This window comes from Anolis carolinensis, chromosome 4 (genome assembly GCF_035594765.1).
Source record: "Anolis carolinensis isolate JA03-04 chromosome 4, rAnoCar3.1.pri, whole genome shotgun sequence".
NCBI classification, from domain to species: domain Eukaryota; kingdom Metazoa; phylum Chordata; class Lepidosauria; order Squamata; family Dactyloidae; genus Anolis; species Anolis carolinensis.
Window position 1 is genome coordinate 40,729,704 of NC_085844.1, and position 18,425 is coordinate 40,748,128.

Sequence of the window (18,425 nt, forward strand, 5' to 3'; positions counted from 1 at the left end):
ACCTTAGCATGTCACAGATTAACTGCTTAAAACTGTATTATGAGTCTACACTGATTATATGGCAGTATGGATGGGCCCTCGGAAATGACTTGAAAAGGCACACAGCAACAACACATCACTCAAGAAAACGTGTTCATTGTGTGTCCATTATAACATCAAATTTTCATGTGATTTTTTTTCAGGAGGTATTTCAATATGTTTAAACTTTCTCTTTCTGCATTATTATGCAGGTTTCAGATGAAGTTTTTTTACATCTCCCAGCTAGCATACTGGTTCCATGCCTTTCCAGAACTCTATTTCCAGAAGACAAAAAAAGTAAGCCTACTTTAAAGTTGTCTTTAAAGCCTCCTAAAAAAAAAGGGGGGGGGTAAGTTTTAATTAGCCAGGAAATAGGAGCAGAAATGTAAGCTCTTCAAAGAACTGTGATTTTTAAGCATTGGGTATATTGGAAAGCTATTTGATGTTCCTTAAACATTGCCTGGGTCTGTTACCTAATGTTGAATGTTAGTTCTTTCATCTAACCTGTAATGTTACTCAAGGTCTCTGACTCTTCACATGAGGTCTTTAGTACAAAATAGCAAGGACATCTTCAGTCGGCTTCCTCTTAAAAAAAACTGGTTCATACACCTGGAAACCTTCCTCTGCCTTCTATGAAAGTAGTGATCAACTGTTTGTTCATAACAATTTAGGCTCTAGTCATCTATTCATTTACCTAGAAATACAAGACCTGTTCAGCTGCATGACTAAACCTATATAAGATTGAATTGTTAGTTGCAAATAAGAGAATGTAACTGATAATTTCAGACGGCTTTGCAAGTAATCTGTAGACCTGGGTTGCTGTGAGTTTTCCGGACTGTATGGCCATGTTCGAGAAGCATTCTGACGTTTCGGCCACATCTATGGCAGGCATCCTCAGAGGTTGTGAGGTCTTTTGGAAACTAGGCAAGTGGAGTTTATATATCTGTTCAGATTGGGAGAAAGAAATCTTGTTTGCTTGAGGCCAGTGTGAATGTTGCAATTGGCCAGCTTGATTAGCATTGAACAGCTTTTCTGCTTCAAAGCCTGGCTGCTTCCTGCCTTTGATGGGAGGTGTTAACTGGCCCTGATTGTTTCTTATTTGGAATTCCCCTATCTTCTGAGTGTTGTTCTTTATTCACTATCCTGATTTTAGAGCATTTTAATGCGGGTAGCCAGATTTTGTTCATTTTCATGGTTTCCTCGTTTCTGTTGAAATTGTCCACATGCTTGTGGATTTCAATGGCTTCTCTGTATAGTCTGACATGGTGGTTGTTAAGAGTCATCCAGCATTTCTATGTTCTCAAATAATAGATGTGAGTAAAACATCAGGAGAGAATGCTGCTGGAACATGGCCATACAACCTGGAAAACTCACAGCAACCCAGTGATTCCGGCCATGAAAGCCTTCTACAACACAATCTGTAGATCTTTTTAAAATGATTGTAGAAAGGGTTTTGATATAACATTGAACCAATGATGTGGAACATGTAACCCTCCAGATATTGGGCTTTTCACTCCTGATGAAAGTGTTGCCTGGGGTTAATGGAAATCGGAGTTCAACAAGATATGGAGGGTGGCCGCTTCCCCATACCTCCACTCAAACTTGGTTTGAATGTTGTGCTTCTCTATTCTCCAGAATTGTTGCAAGGAAGAAATCATTCAGTTTAAACAACCAAATCCATATCCTACCTTCTCTGTCAGGTTTGGATATACGTTCAGAAAGCTTGGTTTTATGGAACCATGGAAGCTACCATGGAAGCTGACGATCCTGTCGATGCCCTGGTCACTCGTTATAATGGCAAGTTGTCCAGGGCAATAGACACGATCGCCCCTGAGCATCCCCTCTCGCTGCGTGGAGTTGCCCCAGCTCCCTGGTTTACTGGGGAGCTGGCGGAGATGAAACGTGCGAGAAGGAGACTAGAGTGCCGCTGGCGGACAACTCGTGACGTATCTGACCGAGCACGGTCTAGAGCCGCTATTAGGGCCTATTCTGCAGTGTTGCAGGCAGCCAGGAAAGTTTTCTCGACTGCCCGCATCGCGTCTGCAACAAATAGATCTTCAGAGTTGTTTCGAGTTGTTGGGGAGCTCCTCCACCTTCCTCAGGTCGGGGGAGCACCCAACATCTCGTCAACTCGGTGTAGTGAGTTCGCTCACCATTTTGCAGACAAAGTCACTCAGATTCGTTCCGACTTAGACGCCGGCCTTGATGCATTGCCAGGTGAGGTAACCAAGGCATCTGTCTGTTCGATCTTGTGGGATTCGTTTCAGCTTGTGCAGCCTGATGATGTGGACAAGATTCTTGGAGAGGTGAGGGCGACCACCTGTGCCCTTGACCCTTGCTCATCTTGGCTCTTAAAACAAGCCAGTGGAGGGCTAGTTGATTGGTTTGTGAGAATAATCAATTCCTCTTTGGAGCAGGGCATATTTCCATCTGGCCTAAAACAAGCTGTGGTGAGGCCTGTTTTGAAGAAAGCCTCCTTGGATCCGGCTAACCTCAGTAACTACAGACCAATCTCTAACCTTCCATTCTTGGGCAAGGTCTTGGAGCGGGTGGTTGCTTCCCAGCTCCAGGGATTCTTGGAAAATACGGATTTTCTGGACCAATCGCAGTCTGGTTTCAGACCTGGCTACAGTACCGAGACTCTACTACTCCTTTCCACCTAATTCCAATGAAGCCCGCTGTATTAGCCTGGATGAGGGCGAACAAGCTGAGGCTCAATCCTGACAAGACAGAGGTCCTCCAGGTCAGTCGTACGTCTGATCGGGGTATTGGGTGGCAACCTGTGCTTGATGGGGTCGCACTCCACCTGAAGGCGCAGGTCCGCAGCTTGGGGGTCCTCCTGGACTCTGCGCTGACTCTGGAGGCCCAGGTGTCGGCCGTGGCTGGGAGGGCCTTTGTACAATTAAAACTTGTGCGCCAGCTGCAACCATACCTCGAGAAGTCAGATCTGACCATGGTGGTCCATGCCTTAGTTACCTCTAGACTGGATTACTGCAATGCACTCTACGTGGGGCTGCCTTTGAAGACGGCTCGGAAACTACAACTAGTACAACGATCGGCAGCCAGGTTTCTAACTGGGGCAGATTACAGGGCGCGCTCAACGCCGCTGTTTAAAGAGCTCCACTGGCTGCCATTTATTTTCCGAGCCCAATTCAAGGTGCAGGTTATCACCTACAAAGCCCTTAACGGTTTGGGACCCACCTACCTTCGAGACCGCATTTCCCCCTATGAACCCGCACGACCTCTTCACTCGTCGGGGGAGGCCCTCCTCTCGCTTCCACCAACTTCGCAATTGCGGTTGGTGGGGACGAGGGAGAGGGCCTTCTCCGCCGTGGCCCCCCGGCTGTGGAACTCGCTCCCCAGGGAGATTAGGCAGGCCCCTACCCTACTTTCTTTCAGGAAGAGCCTGAAAACTTGGCTATTCCAGAAGGCCTTCATTGACTGATCCTTGTGGGATCATGTTAAGCAGTAGACCCTCTGGATTGTTTTTAGGATTCATTCAGCACTTTAAGTATTACACCTGCTGTATAATTATCCCTCCCTGATAACTTGATATTGCTTTGCACCATGGCCTGGATCTTTTGACCCAAATCGGGATTTTAATATTATTGTGTATATTGACTTTTATGACTGTTTTTAATCATGTTGAAGTTTTACTGCTCGGTTTAATGTTTTATCTGATTTGTGCTGTCGTGTCTGGGCATGGCCCCATGTAAGCCGCCCCGAGTCCCTCCGGGGAGATGGGGCGGGATATAAGAATAGAATTATTATTATTATTTTATTATTTTAATTTCTTCTTTTTAATATAATTTTTATTTACATACATTAACAGCTTACAGTGTAAACATAACACAAAACAATGAACATTTTACAAGCACATAACCTCACCAACAAGGCCTGAACAATTATCATTTCCTTTGCCATAAATTTATGAGTCAACCAGTAAATAAATGTCATATCCAAAATTCCTGACCAACAAGCTTGTATTGTTTTTCCTTATCACTCTCTAAAATATATTTAATGAAGACCGACCGATATGAATCAAATTCTGATCTTTAATTTCTCCCCTGAACATCCTCATTTCCATTGATAGTTTGTCATTTAAGGCTACATTCCAAACCTCCCCGTACCATGCTTCCAAAGTAAGATTGGTTACTATCTTCCAATTCCTTGCAATGATAAGTCTCGCCACTATGATTAAAAAAATCACCAGTTCTTTGTTTCCCCCTTTCTAAGTTCAACTTTGTGGCATCCATTAGTAATGCTAGCCTAGCATCCGAGATGATGTTTAGTCCTATAATGTTCCCTATTTTCTTAAATATATTATTCCAGAAACTCTTCAGTATGGAGCATTCTCAGCATAAATGAAAATATGTCCCTTTGTACATACTACATCTCCAACAATAGTAACTTTGTTTCTTATCCATCTGATGTAATTTAACCAGTGTGGTATACCATCTCCATATAACTTTATATACATTTTCTTTTAATTTTATGACAGATTCTATCCACTACCCACTTCAGAACACTTTTCTAGAATCTTGTTTATAAACTAAAAAGAAGTTGAATCTATAGATGCCTGCCTGAAAGTTTATTATTGATTTCATTATGGCACCTCATTAAAACTTGGCTTTTTATTTAAAGCCAAATGATTTCATCTAGATCTGTACACGTTCACAATTTTAAACTCCTGTGTCTTCTTACATTTTTTTTATTGCTTATGCTGATTTTATTATGAGCCACCCAAGGATATCTACATATATAAAATATAATGGTTAACAACAAAACCACTGTGCCAAATCACACCAGATTTGGCCACAATACTCATCACTTTCCAAGGAGTGACCTTGCAGCTTCGAAGCCTGACTGCTTCATACCTAGGGGATTCCATTGTTACCCAAATTGAATATCATTGAATAGCCTTGCAACTTCAAAGCCTGGCTGCTTCATACCTAGGAGAATCCTCTCTAGGCTACCTTGAATGCCACGAAGAAAACCTCACTTAGGACTACACCACAGCAACGCGTGGCCGGGCACAGCTAGATATGATATAGTCGTAGTATTACTGATATGCCATCAACAAGGTGACATCAAAGATACTTCTTGTTAGCAACCCTGTTCAGGTCTTGCAAAGTCAGACCATTTCTTTCTTGATTGAGCCAATCCACTTGTAACATTTTTTTTTCTTTTCTCACTGCCTCCAACTTTGCAGAGCATTATTGTCTTTTCCAGTGAGTCATGTCATCTCATGCTATCCCCAAAGTACAGTAGCCTCAGTTTTACTCATTTTGACCTGATTTACTTTTTCAGTGATCCGTGACACCCCATAGCTTTCTGAAATACATTTACATGTATGATACAGGGTAATATATTTCACATAGTGCTAGATTGCTGGTTAACATTGTATCCAGGAAACCATTTCTCATAATAGTTTTCCGTAAGAATAACTTAATTATGAAAATGTTTCTGTTGAAGTGCTTTTCTATCAAGGGAAGGGAATGCTTGTTGTGAGCCTTTGGGGGTTACAGCAAAACTAAATGAAGTGATGTTGCAAATCTGTCATCTCTGGTTTCTGATGATGTCGATACAAAATGGAACTGAAATGCAAACATTTATTATTTTCTGCCTTCCAATCTGTCACATTAGCACAGAAATTTCTGGATAGCTCAGCACATACCATGCCAAATACAGCAAGAACTTGCTCTTTACCCACTCTTGCTTTGCTGAACATACAAGGCTTGAATTATGACATGCCTAATTTGGACAGTGTGTCCTTTAAAATGGCAGGTCTGGAAACAGGAAAGACAGTCTTGTATGACACAAATATTCGTGTGGCATTACACCATTGGGCCATGAGTGGTGCTCCTGAATCCAGTTAAGAGGCTGAGCAATGCTAATACCTCATTGTGTGTTACATTGCAAAATTCTGCATGGTTTGAGTTCTGAACATGGCACAGGGAACTGGGGAATGTGTATTATAGGAAACCTATTAGTGTATAAAATTCTCTTGCATGAATTAAACTTCATAGTATCGCAGATTTGGAAGAGACCACAGGAGCCATCCAGTCCAACACCCTACCATTCAGGAACACACAATCAAAGCATCCCCGACAGATGGCCATCCACCCTCTGCTTAAAAACTTCCAGAGAACGACTTTCATGTGTCTTTTTATGTGTACATTTTTTTTAAAAGGAACAGAAATTATTTTCAAACATGAGGATAGAGATAAGGAGACTGGACCATTCTAGCTCAAGACCCAACAACCCTAAACAACATGGCTGCTTTTCAGGGCGATAGAAACTGTAGTCCATCATCTTCATAATTGTAGTTTCCTTACCTGCTGCTTTACTATTTGTCTAAGAGAAGTGCTGGTAGACTAGTGTCATGACCCAGGCTGCAAAGGCACCAATAACCATACACAGAGGCCAGAATCTATCTAATATCTTTATTAAGGGAATATATAAAGTTAATAAAAGCAAGTGTAGGAAATAGTCCAGAAGTAGACCTTTCAGGAAAGGTCAAAATTAGTCCAAAAAAGCAATGTCCAATATGAAATATTAAGGTCCAAAGTTGTAATCCAATAACCGAAACACTCACTTTGCCAGGCAAAGTGAGGGGAGATGGCAAGGTCCTTTAGTCCATGAACTTGAGCAAGGCTAGGAAATAACTTGATACTTGAAACAAGGCTTGAATCGTGGAACAAGGTAACGTGGAACAAGAACAAGGTCCGTGGAATAACTTGGTAAAATCCGTGAAACAAGGCAAGGTTTAGTCCTGGGAAACAAGGCAAGGTCCGTAGGTAAACAAAGGCTGGGAAACAGGAGCGAAGGCTGGAAACAAGGGCAAGGCTTGAGCAGGAACGAGGCTTGAAACGGAGCGCGCTGTCCAGACACAACTCGCTCCGGAGGCTGACGAATTGACTCCGCGAAGTTACTACGCGGGTAAAACACCTATATAGAGTCTAACTTTCCCGCCGAAGCAGTTCTCTGGGAACCAGAAACGAAAGCCAAACTCTGAGACCAGATGTTTGACTCCTTAAAGATTCTCACGAAAAGCAGACTTAATTGGCTACATTCTTAGCTGCTATTCTAGCACTCCTGCGCGAAGCTGCTTCCAAACCCCTCTGTTGTTTACAAAACTCATGGCGAGAGAACACGGGAGATGTAGGCTCAGGGTTTGTTTGACATACTTCTGGGACACAACTTTCTTGCAGGTGCAAGGTTCCCAGATCTGCCTGGGAAAGATCTGGCTGAGAAGATTCCAGTTCTGACTGGGAAGGTAAAAAACCCAAGTTTTCTTCTTCATCAGGCATTACAATGTCATGAGCAGGACTACAAGGCCCATGAGTCATCACACTATCCCCCTCCTCAAGGCCCCTCCCAAACTGGGACTCTCTCCCCGAGGCGCGAGGTCGCGGCTTGGCGGGATAGGTTTGATGAAAGCGACGGGTTAGATCAGGAGCATGGACTGTGGAGGCGTCTTCCCAAGAGCGTTCCTCAGGGCCAAAACCCACCCAGTCAATGAGATATTGCAGGCGGCGGCGGTGAAAGCGAGAATCCAAAATGTCTTCAACCTCGAACTCCTCCTCCCCATTCATCAAAACAGGAGGGGGGGCCGGTTGGTCTGTATCAGGACGCACACCATCCGCCGGAAGGAGCAGGGAGCGGTGAAACACTGGGTGAATGCGCATTGAACGCGGAAGTTGGAGTTTGAAAGTCACGGGGTTTAATTGCGCTACCACTGGATAGGGGCCAATGAAACGGGCATCCAACTTCCGGCAAGGGCGATGGGAGGGCAAAAAGCGAGTGGACAGAAAAACCCGATCTCCTACCTTGATTTCGGGGCCCGGTTGGCGATGTTTGTCCGCGTGACGTTTATAGTCCTCTTTGGCTTGGTCTAGTTGTTGGAGCAAAAGTTGTTGCACCGCTGTGAGTTCCTGCAGCCAATCCTCTGCTGCGGGAACTTCTGAAGTTTCAATGACAGGGGGAAAGAAACGTGGATGGAAGCCGTAGTTTGCAAAGAACGGCGTTTCTTTTGTAGAAGCTTGAACTCCATTGTTGTAGGCAAACTCTGACAGTGGTAACAGAGAAGCCCAATTGTCCTGTTGGTAGTTTACATAACAGCGTAGATACTGTTCCAAAGTGGCATTGGTACGCTCCGTTTGCCCATCTGTTTGGGGATGATGAGCTGAAGATAAACGAGAGTCTATGCCCAATAGTTTTTGTAGTGCCTTCCAGAAACGAGAGGTGAATTGAGATCCACGGTCTGTGACCAAACTCTTGGGCAATCCATGTAGTCTGAAAACATGTTGAAGGAATAGATCTGCAGTCTCTTTGGCCGTGGGGAGGCCTTCACAGGGAATGAAATGGGCTAACTTGGTGAAAAGATCCACCACCACTAGGATCGTGGTGAATCCACAGGAAGGTGGTAGGTCACTGATGAAATCCGCAGAAATTATTTCCCATGGGCGAGATGGGGTAGGAAGGGGGTGTAGAAGCCCTGAGGGCTTCTCCCTTCTTATCTTGGAGCGCTGGCATACTGGGCAGGTGTTGACATATTTTTCCACATCTTTGCGGATCTTGGGCCACCAGAAATCTCTTAGGATCAGATGCATGGTTTTAAATAGTCCGAAATGCCCTGCTGGTTTGCAGTCATGACACAGACGAAGTGCTTTTTCCCTGCCCGGTCCGGGTGGGATATAAACATGATTTCTATAGCAAAGCAGTTGTCACGACCCAGGCTACAGAGCACCAATAACCATACGCAGAGGCCAGATTCTATCTAATATCTTTATTAAGGAAATATATAAAGTTAGTAAAAGCAATTGTAAAAGTTAGTCCAGAAGCAGACCTTTCAGGAAAGGTCAAAATTAGTCCAAAGGAACAATGTCCAATATGAAATATTAAGGTCCAAAGTTGTAATCCAATAACCGAAACACTCACTTTGCCAGGCAAAGTGAGGGGAGATGACAAGGTCCTTTAGTCCATGAACTTGAGCAAGGCTAGGAAATAACTTGATACTTGAAACAAGGCTTGAAACGTGGAACAAGGTAACGAGGAACAAGAACAAGGTCCGTGGAATAACTTGGTAAAATCCGTGAAACAAGGCAAGGTTTAGTCCTGGGAAACAAGGCAAGGTCCGTAGGTAAACAAGGCTGGGAAACAGGAGCGAAGGCTGGAAACAAGGCAAGGCTTGAGCAGGAACGAGGCTTGAATCGGAGCGCGCTGTCCAGACACAACTCGCTCCGGAGGCTGACGAATTGACTCCGCGAAGTTACTACGCGGGTAAAACACCTATATAGAGTCTAACTTTCCCGCCGAAGCAGCTCTCTGGGAACCAGAAACGAAAGCTAAACTCTGAGACCAGATGTTTGACTCCTTAAAGATTCCCACGAAAAGCAGACTTAATTGGGTACATTCTTAGCTGCTATTCTCGCACTCCTGCGCGAAGCTGCTTCCAAACCCCTCTGTTGTTTACAAAACTCATGGCGAGAGAACACGGGAGATGTAGGCTCAGGGTTTGTTTGACATACTTCCTGGACACAACTTTCTTGCAGGTGCAAGGTTCCCAGATCTGCCTGGGAAAGATCTGGCTGAGAAGATTCCAGTTCTGACTGGGAAGGTAAAAAACCCAAGTTTTCTTCTTCATCAGGCATTACAATGTCACGAGCAGGACTACAAGGCCCATGAGTCATCACACTATCCCCCTCCTCAAGGCCCCTCCCAAACTGGGACTCTCTCCCCGAGGCGCGAGGTCGTGGCTTGGCGGGATAGGTTTGATGAAAGCGACGGGTTAGATCAGGAGCATGGACTGTGGAGGCGTCTTCCCAAGAGCGTTCCTCAGGGCCAAAACCCACCCAGTCAATGAGATATTGCAGGCGGCGGCGGTGAAAGCGAGAATCCAAAATGTCCTGAACCTCGAACTCGTCCTCCCCATCCACCAAAATAGGGACGGGGGCCGGCCGGTCTACATCTGGCCGCACACCATCCGCCGGAAGGAGCAGGGAGCGGTGAAACACTGGGTGAATGCGCATTGAACGCGGAAGTTGGAGTTTGAAAGTCACGGGGTTTAATTGCGCCACCACTGGATAGGGGCCAATGAAACGGGCATCTAACTTCCGGCAAGGGCGATGGGAGGGCAAAAAGCGAGTGGACAGAAAAACCCGATCTCCTACCTTGACTTCGGGGCCCGGCTGGCGATGTTTGTCCGCGTGACGTTTATAGTCCTCCTTGGCTTGTTCTAGTTGCTGGAGCAAAAGTTGTTGCACCGCTGTGAGTTCCTGCAGCCAATCTTCTGCTGCGGGAACTTCTGAAGTTTCAATGACAGGGGGAAAGAAACGTGGATGGAAGCCGTAGTTTGCAAAGAACGGCGTTTCTTTTGTAGAAGCCTGGACTCCATTGTTGTAGGCAAATTCCGACAGTGGTAACAGAGAAGCCCAATTGTCCTGTTGGTAGTTTACATAACAGCGAAGGTACTGTTCCAAAGTGGCATTGGTGCGCTCCGTTTGCCCATCCGTTTGGGGATGATGAGCTGAAGATAAACGAGAGTCTATGCCCAATAGTTTTTGTAGTGCCTTCCAGAAACGAGAGGTGAATTGGGATCCACGGTCTGTGACCAAACTCTTGGGCAATCCATGTAGTCTGAAAACATGTTGGAGGAATAAATTTGCAGTCTCTTGGGCCGTGGGAAGTCCTTCACAGGGAATGAAATGGGCTAACTTGGTGAAAAGGTCCACCACCACTAGGATCGTGGTGAATCCACAGGAAGGTGGTAAGTCAGTGATAAAATCCGCAGAAATTATTTCCCATGGGCGAGATGGGTTAGGAAGGGGGTGTAGAAGCCCTGAGGGCTTCTCCCTTCTTATCTTGGAGCGCTGGCATACTGGGCAGGTGTTAACATATTTTTCCACATCCTTGCGGATCTTGGGCCACCAGAAATCTCTTAGGATCAAATGCATGGTTTTAAATAGTCCGAAATGCCCTGCTGGTTTGCAGTCATGACACAGACGAAGTGCTTTTTCCCTGCCCGGTCCGGGTGGGATATAAACATGATTTCTATAGCAAAGCAGTCCATCTTTAAGCGAAAAGGGAAAATGCAGACCTTGACGAAGTTGGTCCTGCGCCCAGGCATCTGCTTGCTGACTAGCCCTGATTTCTTGAGCACAGATGGGCCCTGGAGTAGAGGGAGTTGAATCAATGGGAGTGGATTTGGTGTTCCCCACTGTGAGCGTGGCAAAGTTCTCGGGTTGTAGTAGTTGGGATTCAAAGGTCTCCTTGCGTCCTGCAGCGTATTCCGGTTTACGTGACAGGGCGTCTGCTTGCTTGGTTTGGGCTGGGGTCACATAATGAATCTGGAAGTTGAAACGTTCAAAGAATAAAGCCCAACGTTGCTGCCTTTGATTTAGCTTGCGGGCAGTTCTTAGATGTTCTAGATTCCGATGATCAGTGTGGACTTCAATGGGAAATTTGGCCCCTTCTAGCCAATGTCTCCAAGTTTCAAAAGCTGCCTTTATGGCTAATAGTTCTTTTTCCCAAATGGTATAGTTCTTCTCTGGTGCGGTTAGTTGACGAGAATAATAGGCACAAGGATGAAGGTGATCTCCCACCGGTTGTAGGAGCACAGCCCCAATTGCCACATCAGAGGCGTCCGCTTGCACCACAAAAAGGGTTTCAGGATCTGGATGCTGAAGGATTGGCTGGGATGTGAATAATTTCTTTAGTTGTTGGAACCCTTTCTCTGCTTGATCAGTCCAGCGGAAGGGCTGTTTTCCACGGATGCAGCTAGTGATTGGGTCAGACCAGCGGGCAAAATCTGGAATGAACTTGCGGTAATAGTTCGCGAACCCCAAGAATCGCTGCACCTCTTTCTTGTTAGTTGGCGCCCGCCATTCCAATACTGCTGAAACCTTGGCTGGATCCATGGAGAGCCCTAGAGGCGAGATACGGTATCCAAGGAAATCTACCTCTTGTAGATCAAAAGCGCATTTTTCCAGCTTGGCATAAAGTCCATGATCCCGCAATCGTTGTAACACCATTTTGACGTGGTTCTCATGTTCTGATTGTGATCTAGAAAACACCAAAAAATCGTCCAGGTAGATTATCAAGAACCTATCTAGATAGTCCTGGAAAATGTCATTGACAAAATGCTGGAACGTTGCGGGAGCTCCGCATAATCCATAATTCATAACTCGGGACTCGAATAATCCGAATTTGGTCTGGAAGGCAGTCTTCCACTCGTCCCCTTCTCTGATGCGAACTAAGTTGTAAGCTCCCCGAAGATCCAGCTTGGTGTAAACCTTGGCTCCTCGAAGTCGGTCTAGTAGATCCGAGATTAAGGGCAGGGGATAGCTGTTCCGCTTGGTGATATTATTCAATGCTCTGTAGTCCACCACCAAGCGTAATTCCCCTGACTTCTTCTTCACAAACATCACTGGGGAGGCGGCTGGGGATTGAGAGGGTCTGATGAATCCCTTGCGAAGGTTTGTCTCTATGAATTCCCTGAGACCTTCTTGCTCTGGTTCAGTCAGGGAGTAGAGATGCCCTCGCGGGATCGGGGCCCCCTCCACCAAGTCAATGGCACAGTCATAAGGTCTATGTGGGGGTAACTTTTCGGCTTCTTTTTCGTTGAATACATCCCAATACTCGGAGTACTTCTTTGGCAAGGTGATAATGGGCTCGGTGTCTGTGACATGGCAGACCTTGGCTACGAGGCAATGGTTTTGGCAGTACTTTGAAGCAAACTGCAGTTCTCTGTTGGACCAGGAGATGCTTGGGTCGTGAAGCGTCAGCCATGGAATCCCCAAAATCACAGGGAAATGGGGAACCTCAGTAACAAAGAAGGAAATCTCTTCCATATGTTCCCTTATCCACATCCTGGTGGGTTCCGACCACTGGCTTACGGGGCCCGTCTTGAGAGGGCGGCCATCGATGGCTTGCACCACACGGGCATTCTTGAAGTCATGATATTGTAATCCCAGAGAGTCGGCATACTCTCTATCAATGAAATTGTTGGTAGCTCCTGAGTCTATCATGGCGTGGATCATGACGGGTCCCCTTTTTGCTGACCATAAGGTGACCACTAGAAGGAACAGGACCCCGGTTGGCGGCTCTTGAACGGGTTTCTTGACCGGGTTGGCGAGCCTCTCTACGCCCGGTCGTTGGCTTCCCCCGCCGGCTGTGTGCCAGCCGCCTCAGACGCCTTCGTCTCCGTGGAGGACGCCGCCGCAAGACGGGCGGCGGGCTTCCCTTTGGCTGGGCACTCTCTGGCGAAGTGGCCCCCATTCCCGCAATACCAGCAGAGATTTAGGCGTTGGCGGCGGGCCTTCTCGGCGGCATCTAATCTGGGACGCACATTGCCCAACTGCATCGGCACCTCCTCGCTCCCTCTGGGGTATGGGGATGGTGGTGGGGGTCTCCACACTGGACGCGGCTGAACGCTGGCGGGAGCGGGGGGTTTTGCCCCAGCTCTACCGCTCTGGCCTCGTACCCACTGTTTCCTGTTGACAATCATGACTTCAGCCCGTAAACATTGATCGATGAGTGCTTCCAGCGTTTGGGGAGGATCCACCTTGGAGATTTCCTCCAGCATTTCAATGTTGAGACCCTCCCGAAATTGTCCTCTGAGGGCAACATCGTTCCAGCCGGTGTTGTGGGCCAGCACTCGGAACTCGGCTATGTACTGAGACATGGGTCTGTCTCCTTGGAAGAGGCGGCGGAGTTTATGCCCGGCGGCCTCCAAATTGTCCTCGATTCCCCAGGTCGCCTTAAGGTGGTCCAAGAAGTGTTGCGCTGACCTTAGATGTGGGGAGGCTTGGTCGAACAGAGCCGTCGCCCAGTTAGCCGCTGGCCCGTCTGGGAGACTGTAAATCCACGCCACCTTGATGTCTTCCTGGGGAAACTCGGCATCACGGGCCTCTAGATAAGCTTGGCATTGGCGACGGAAAACATGAACCTTAGAAGCTTCTCCAGTAAACTTGGTTGGCAACGCCATGGCCGGAAGACGGATTCCGCGTTCCTTCAAACCCTTTATTTCCCCATCCTGTGCATTGAGCTTATCACGGATTCGGTCCACCTCATCCTTGTCGATGGTGTAGGTAAGCGGCTGCCCACCCGGCACGGTTCCGGTAGACATTCTGGCCTTGGTTAATTGGTGCTTATGGGTGGCGGAGTCAAACTGTCACGACCCAGGCTGCAAAGGCACCAATAACCATACACAGAGGCCAGAATCTATCTAATATCTTTATTAAGGGAATATATAAAGTTAATAAAAGCAAGTGTAGGAAATAGTCCAGAAGTAGACCTTTCAGGAAAGGTCAAAATTAGTCCAAAAAAGCAATGTCCAATATGAAATATTAAGGTCCAAAGTTGTAATCCAATAACCGAAACACTCACTTTGCCAGGCAAAGTGAGGGGAGATGGCAAGGTCCTTTAGTCCATGAACTTGAGCAAGGCTAGGAAATAACTTGATACTTGAAACAAGGCTTGAATCGTGGAACAAGGTAACGTGGAACAAGAACAAGGTCCGTGGAATAACTTGGTAAAATCCGTGAAACAAGGCAAGGTTTAGTCCTGGGAAACAAGGCAAGGTCCGTAGGTAAACAAAGGCTGGGAAACAGGAGCGAAGGCTGGAAACAAGGGCAAGGCTTGAGCAGGAACGAGGCTTGAAACGGAGCGCGCTGTCCAGACACAACTCGCTCCGGAGGCTGACGAATTGACTCCGCGAAGTTACTACGCGGGTAAAACACCTATATAGAGTCTAACTTTCCCGCCGAAGCAGTTCTCTGGGAACCAGAAACGAAAGCCAAACTCTGAGACCAGATGTTTGACTCCTTAAAGATTCTCACGAAAAGCAGACTTAATTGGCTACATTCTTAGCTGCTATTCTAGCACTCCTGCGCGAAGCTGCTTCCAAACCCCTCTGTTGTTTACAAAACTCATGGCGAGAGAACACGGGAGATGTAGGCTCAGGGTTTGTTTGACATACTTCTGGGACACAACTTTCTTGCAGGTGCAAGGTTCCCAGATCTGCCTGGGAAAGATCTGGCTGAGAAGATTCCAGTTCTGACTGGGAAGGTAAAAAACCCAAGTTTTCTTCTTCATCAGGCATTACAATGTCATGAGCAGGACTACAAGGCCCATGAGTCATCACAACTAGCTGCTCAGTCATAAACTCTAGGATTGGCTAAAAATCAGGTTAAGGGACAAAGTCAAACTAGCTGTCTATAGATTGAGGACTGAGAAGTAGCCACTCCCAACATTTGAAAGACTGATCATCTTGTAACTTTTTCCATAGGAAGATATTCCTCGCCAGCTTGTCTACATTGGGCTTTATCTTTTCCATATCACTGGAGCTTATCTGTTAAAGTAAGTGTTGCATATGTTTTCCTGTCATCCTGGGGCATCCATAGAGAGTTGGGAATAACAATATCAGATGGAAGAAGCACTGTGCAAGCAGAAATCTACTTGTCCAAGGGGAATTTCTCCTTCCCTGCAGACTAAACTGATGCAGGAAGGAAAAGAATTCTCTCATTATGGAAACCATTGTCAGTAGAAAAACCTCATTTGATTTCACTCATAATAAATACATATAAATGTAACAGTAAAATGAAGTGTTTCTAATAATTCATTGCAATCTATGTTGCATTTTGTCCTATACAATGATTGTAGAAATCCTCCTAAATTTTTGGATTTCAGAAAGACAGGTATGTCATATCCATATAAGTCAGGTTTCATTGTCATTGTGCTTTTGGGGCTTCAGAGAACAACATTGCAGCTTTCCTAAGCCTCTGGCAAATAAATGGAGGTTCATATTTAAACATCAACTATAGAATTTGTCTCAAAAGCACACAAACCTATTATCCAAGATTGTGACCATTTTGCAAAATATTTTTCATTTCTCTCCACCCTTATAAACAGATGTGAGGGTCAAGTGGGTCTCTGACCTTCAAATAACAAAATATACAGTATATTTTATGTTTTGTTTTCATCTTGGCTGCCTCGTTGCATTATAATTAGACCTTGATTATCCTCTTCAAAAGTGGATGCCTAATATTTGAAATATAGAAACATGTTTGAATATGAACACCAGCTTGGAATTCGTGGAATTGTTGGCTGTTTATGTCCTACTTGTCTTCCAACATGGGACTCAGACAAGATAACCTAGGTTAAAACAAAGTACATCTCAAAAACTATTAATAAAAATTAAAATAATTAAATAAACATCTCTATTGAATCCACAGAAAATCACTATGGTGTAATGTAATGGCTTCAGTATTGTACTAAGACTTTGGGAGGCTAGAGTTTGAAGCTCTAGCCTCCCAAAGGGCGACATTGGGCAATTCACATGATCATAGCCAAAGATAAAAGCAGTGTTAGAGATATTCCAAGAAAACTCTGTGAATATATTTGTCATAGAAATGATTTAAAGGCACACAACAACAAATTAAAACAACTAATTTTAAAACCCTTTTAAAACATTGTAAAATTATAAGACTACAATCACACTAATAAACCTTCTACCATGACCAGTTAACAGCCAAAGACCTTATCTAAATAAAAAGATCACATACAATCAGTGTAAAATCTGTTTCATCTGTGTGCCAGTTTGAGGAAGGTCAGTATGACATTCCCAAAAGATATATTTTATGACGTGGTCCAATAGATGCCTTGAATCCTTGCCAACCCAACCTTTTTCATTTCCTTCGTTGCAACGTCAAATGGAGAGAAAACAAGCAGCTGCCAGGTGACCCTTTAAATTGAGTTCACTAAGCCTTGGGTGGATGGGAGTCTGTGACATCAGACAATGGGTATAGCTATAGGAAAGGAGAATAAAGAATATTGCCCGCTAATGAAATGCTCCTTTTGTTCTCACATTTCTAGCATTGCACTGATCTAAAATTTCAGCTGAGATGGTTTAGATATTGCAGAAGGAGTCACAATACCAATAGAATGTAAACACAGAAAATACAGAAGTTCTAGGTACGAATGTGTCACCCCTTGCAATCTATATATATATAAAAGAGTAATGGCATCAGGGCAGCGGACAAAACAACAAAACTACAGGCCCCCCAACCTCGAAATTTGACAACACAACCCATCATTCACGGCTCTAGGTTGATACAACAAAAAGAAAAGAAAAATAAAGTCCTAATTAGAGGGAGAGGAATAATTGTTTTTATCCAATTGCTGCCAGTTAGAAGGCAAAGCTCCGCTCACTTGGTCTCCTAGCAACCCACTCAGCCCAGGGGACTCTTTACCTTAACTACCACCAATTCCTCAATACTTTATTTCCCATACCACCATACTTCGCCACAGCAACGCGTGGCCGGGCACAGCTATCTATATATATAAAAGGGTGATGGCATCACGGCAGTGGACAAAACAACAAAAGTAAACACCCCACAACCTCGAAAATTGACATCACAACCCCTCATCCATGCCTCTAGGTTGATACAGCAAAAAGAAAAGAAAAATAAAGTCCTAATTAGAGGGAGAGGAATAATTGTTTTTATCCAATTGCTGCCAGTTAGAAGGCTAAGCTCCGCTCACTTGGTCTCCTAGCAAGCCACTCAGCCCAGGGGACTCTTTACCTTAACTACCACCAATTCCTCAATACTTTATTTCCCATACCACCATACTTCGCCACAGCAACGCGTGGCCGGGCACAGCTAGTGCTAGATATTTGAGGCATGAAGGAAAATTTATCGGGGGGGGGGGTCTTTCCCACCCTACAGCCCTCTTCTATTGATTGATTGATGTGTTTGCTTTATAACCTACTTTAGTTCCAGAAGATCATCATCACATTTGGTGATTGCCTCAGAGCTAACTGTAAAAGTAACTGCTTCCAAGCTGGAACTCTTTCAAGAGAGAATAAGCTGACCCTCTTCCATGATCAAGCAAAGACCTTTGTGGTCAGGCAGGCTTTTGAAAATGATCTGGATGTTGAGAAAAAGGCTTTAAGAGATTAGAATGGCTAATTTGTATTTTTAAAATGTGCTTTTAATTTTTCTTAAAAGTCAATATTGTTTTAAAAATATAATTTGTTTAATTGAGTCTCAGTAGAATAACTTTGTAAGTGGGTTGCTGTGAGTGTTCCGAGCTGTATGGCCATGTTCCAGAAGCATTCTCTCCTGATGTTTCACCCACATTTATGGCAGGGCATCTTCAGAGGTTGTGAGGTCTGTTGGAGATTAGGCAAGTGGGGTTTATATATATCTCTGGAATGTCCAGGGTGGGAGAAAGAACTTTTGACTGTTTGAGGCAAGTGTGAATGTTGCAATTGATCACCTTGATTAGCATTGAATGGCTTTGCAGCTTCAAAGTCTGGCTGCTTCCTGCCTGGGGCAATCCTTTGTTGGGAGGTGTTAGCTGATCCTGATTGTTTCCTGTCTGGAATTCCCCTGATATTT

General features: G+C 45.1%; 1 protein-coding gene across 1 annotated transcript in view; it reads left to right on the forward strand.

Annotated features, from left to right (window-relative positions):
• Positions 1-18,425, forward strand: part of tram1 (translocation associated membrane protein 1) — a 37,106-nt gene that overhangs the window by 12,029 nt on the left and 6,652 nt on the right. Inside the window, exons 6-7 of the mRNA XM_003219636.4 lie at positions 231-315; positions 15,311-15,381. Coding sequence (XP_003219684.1) covers positions 231-315; positions 15,311-15,381 — 156 coding nt within the window. The remainder of the gene's footprint in view (positions 1-230; positions 316-15,310; positions 15,382-18,425) is intronic.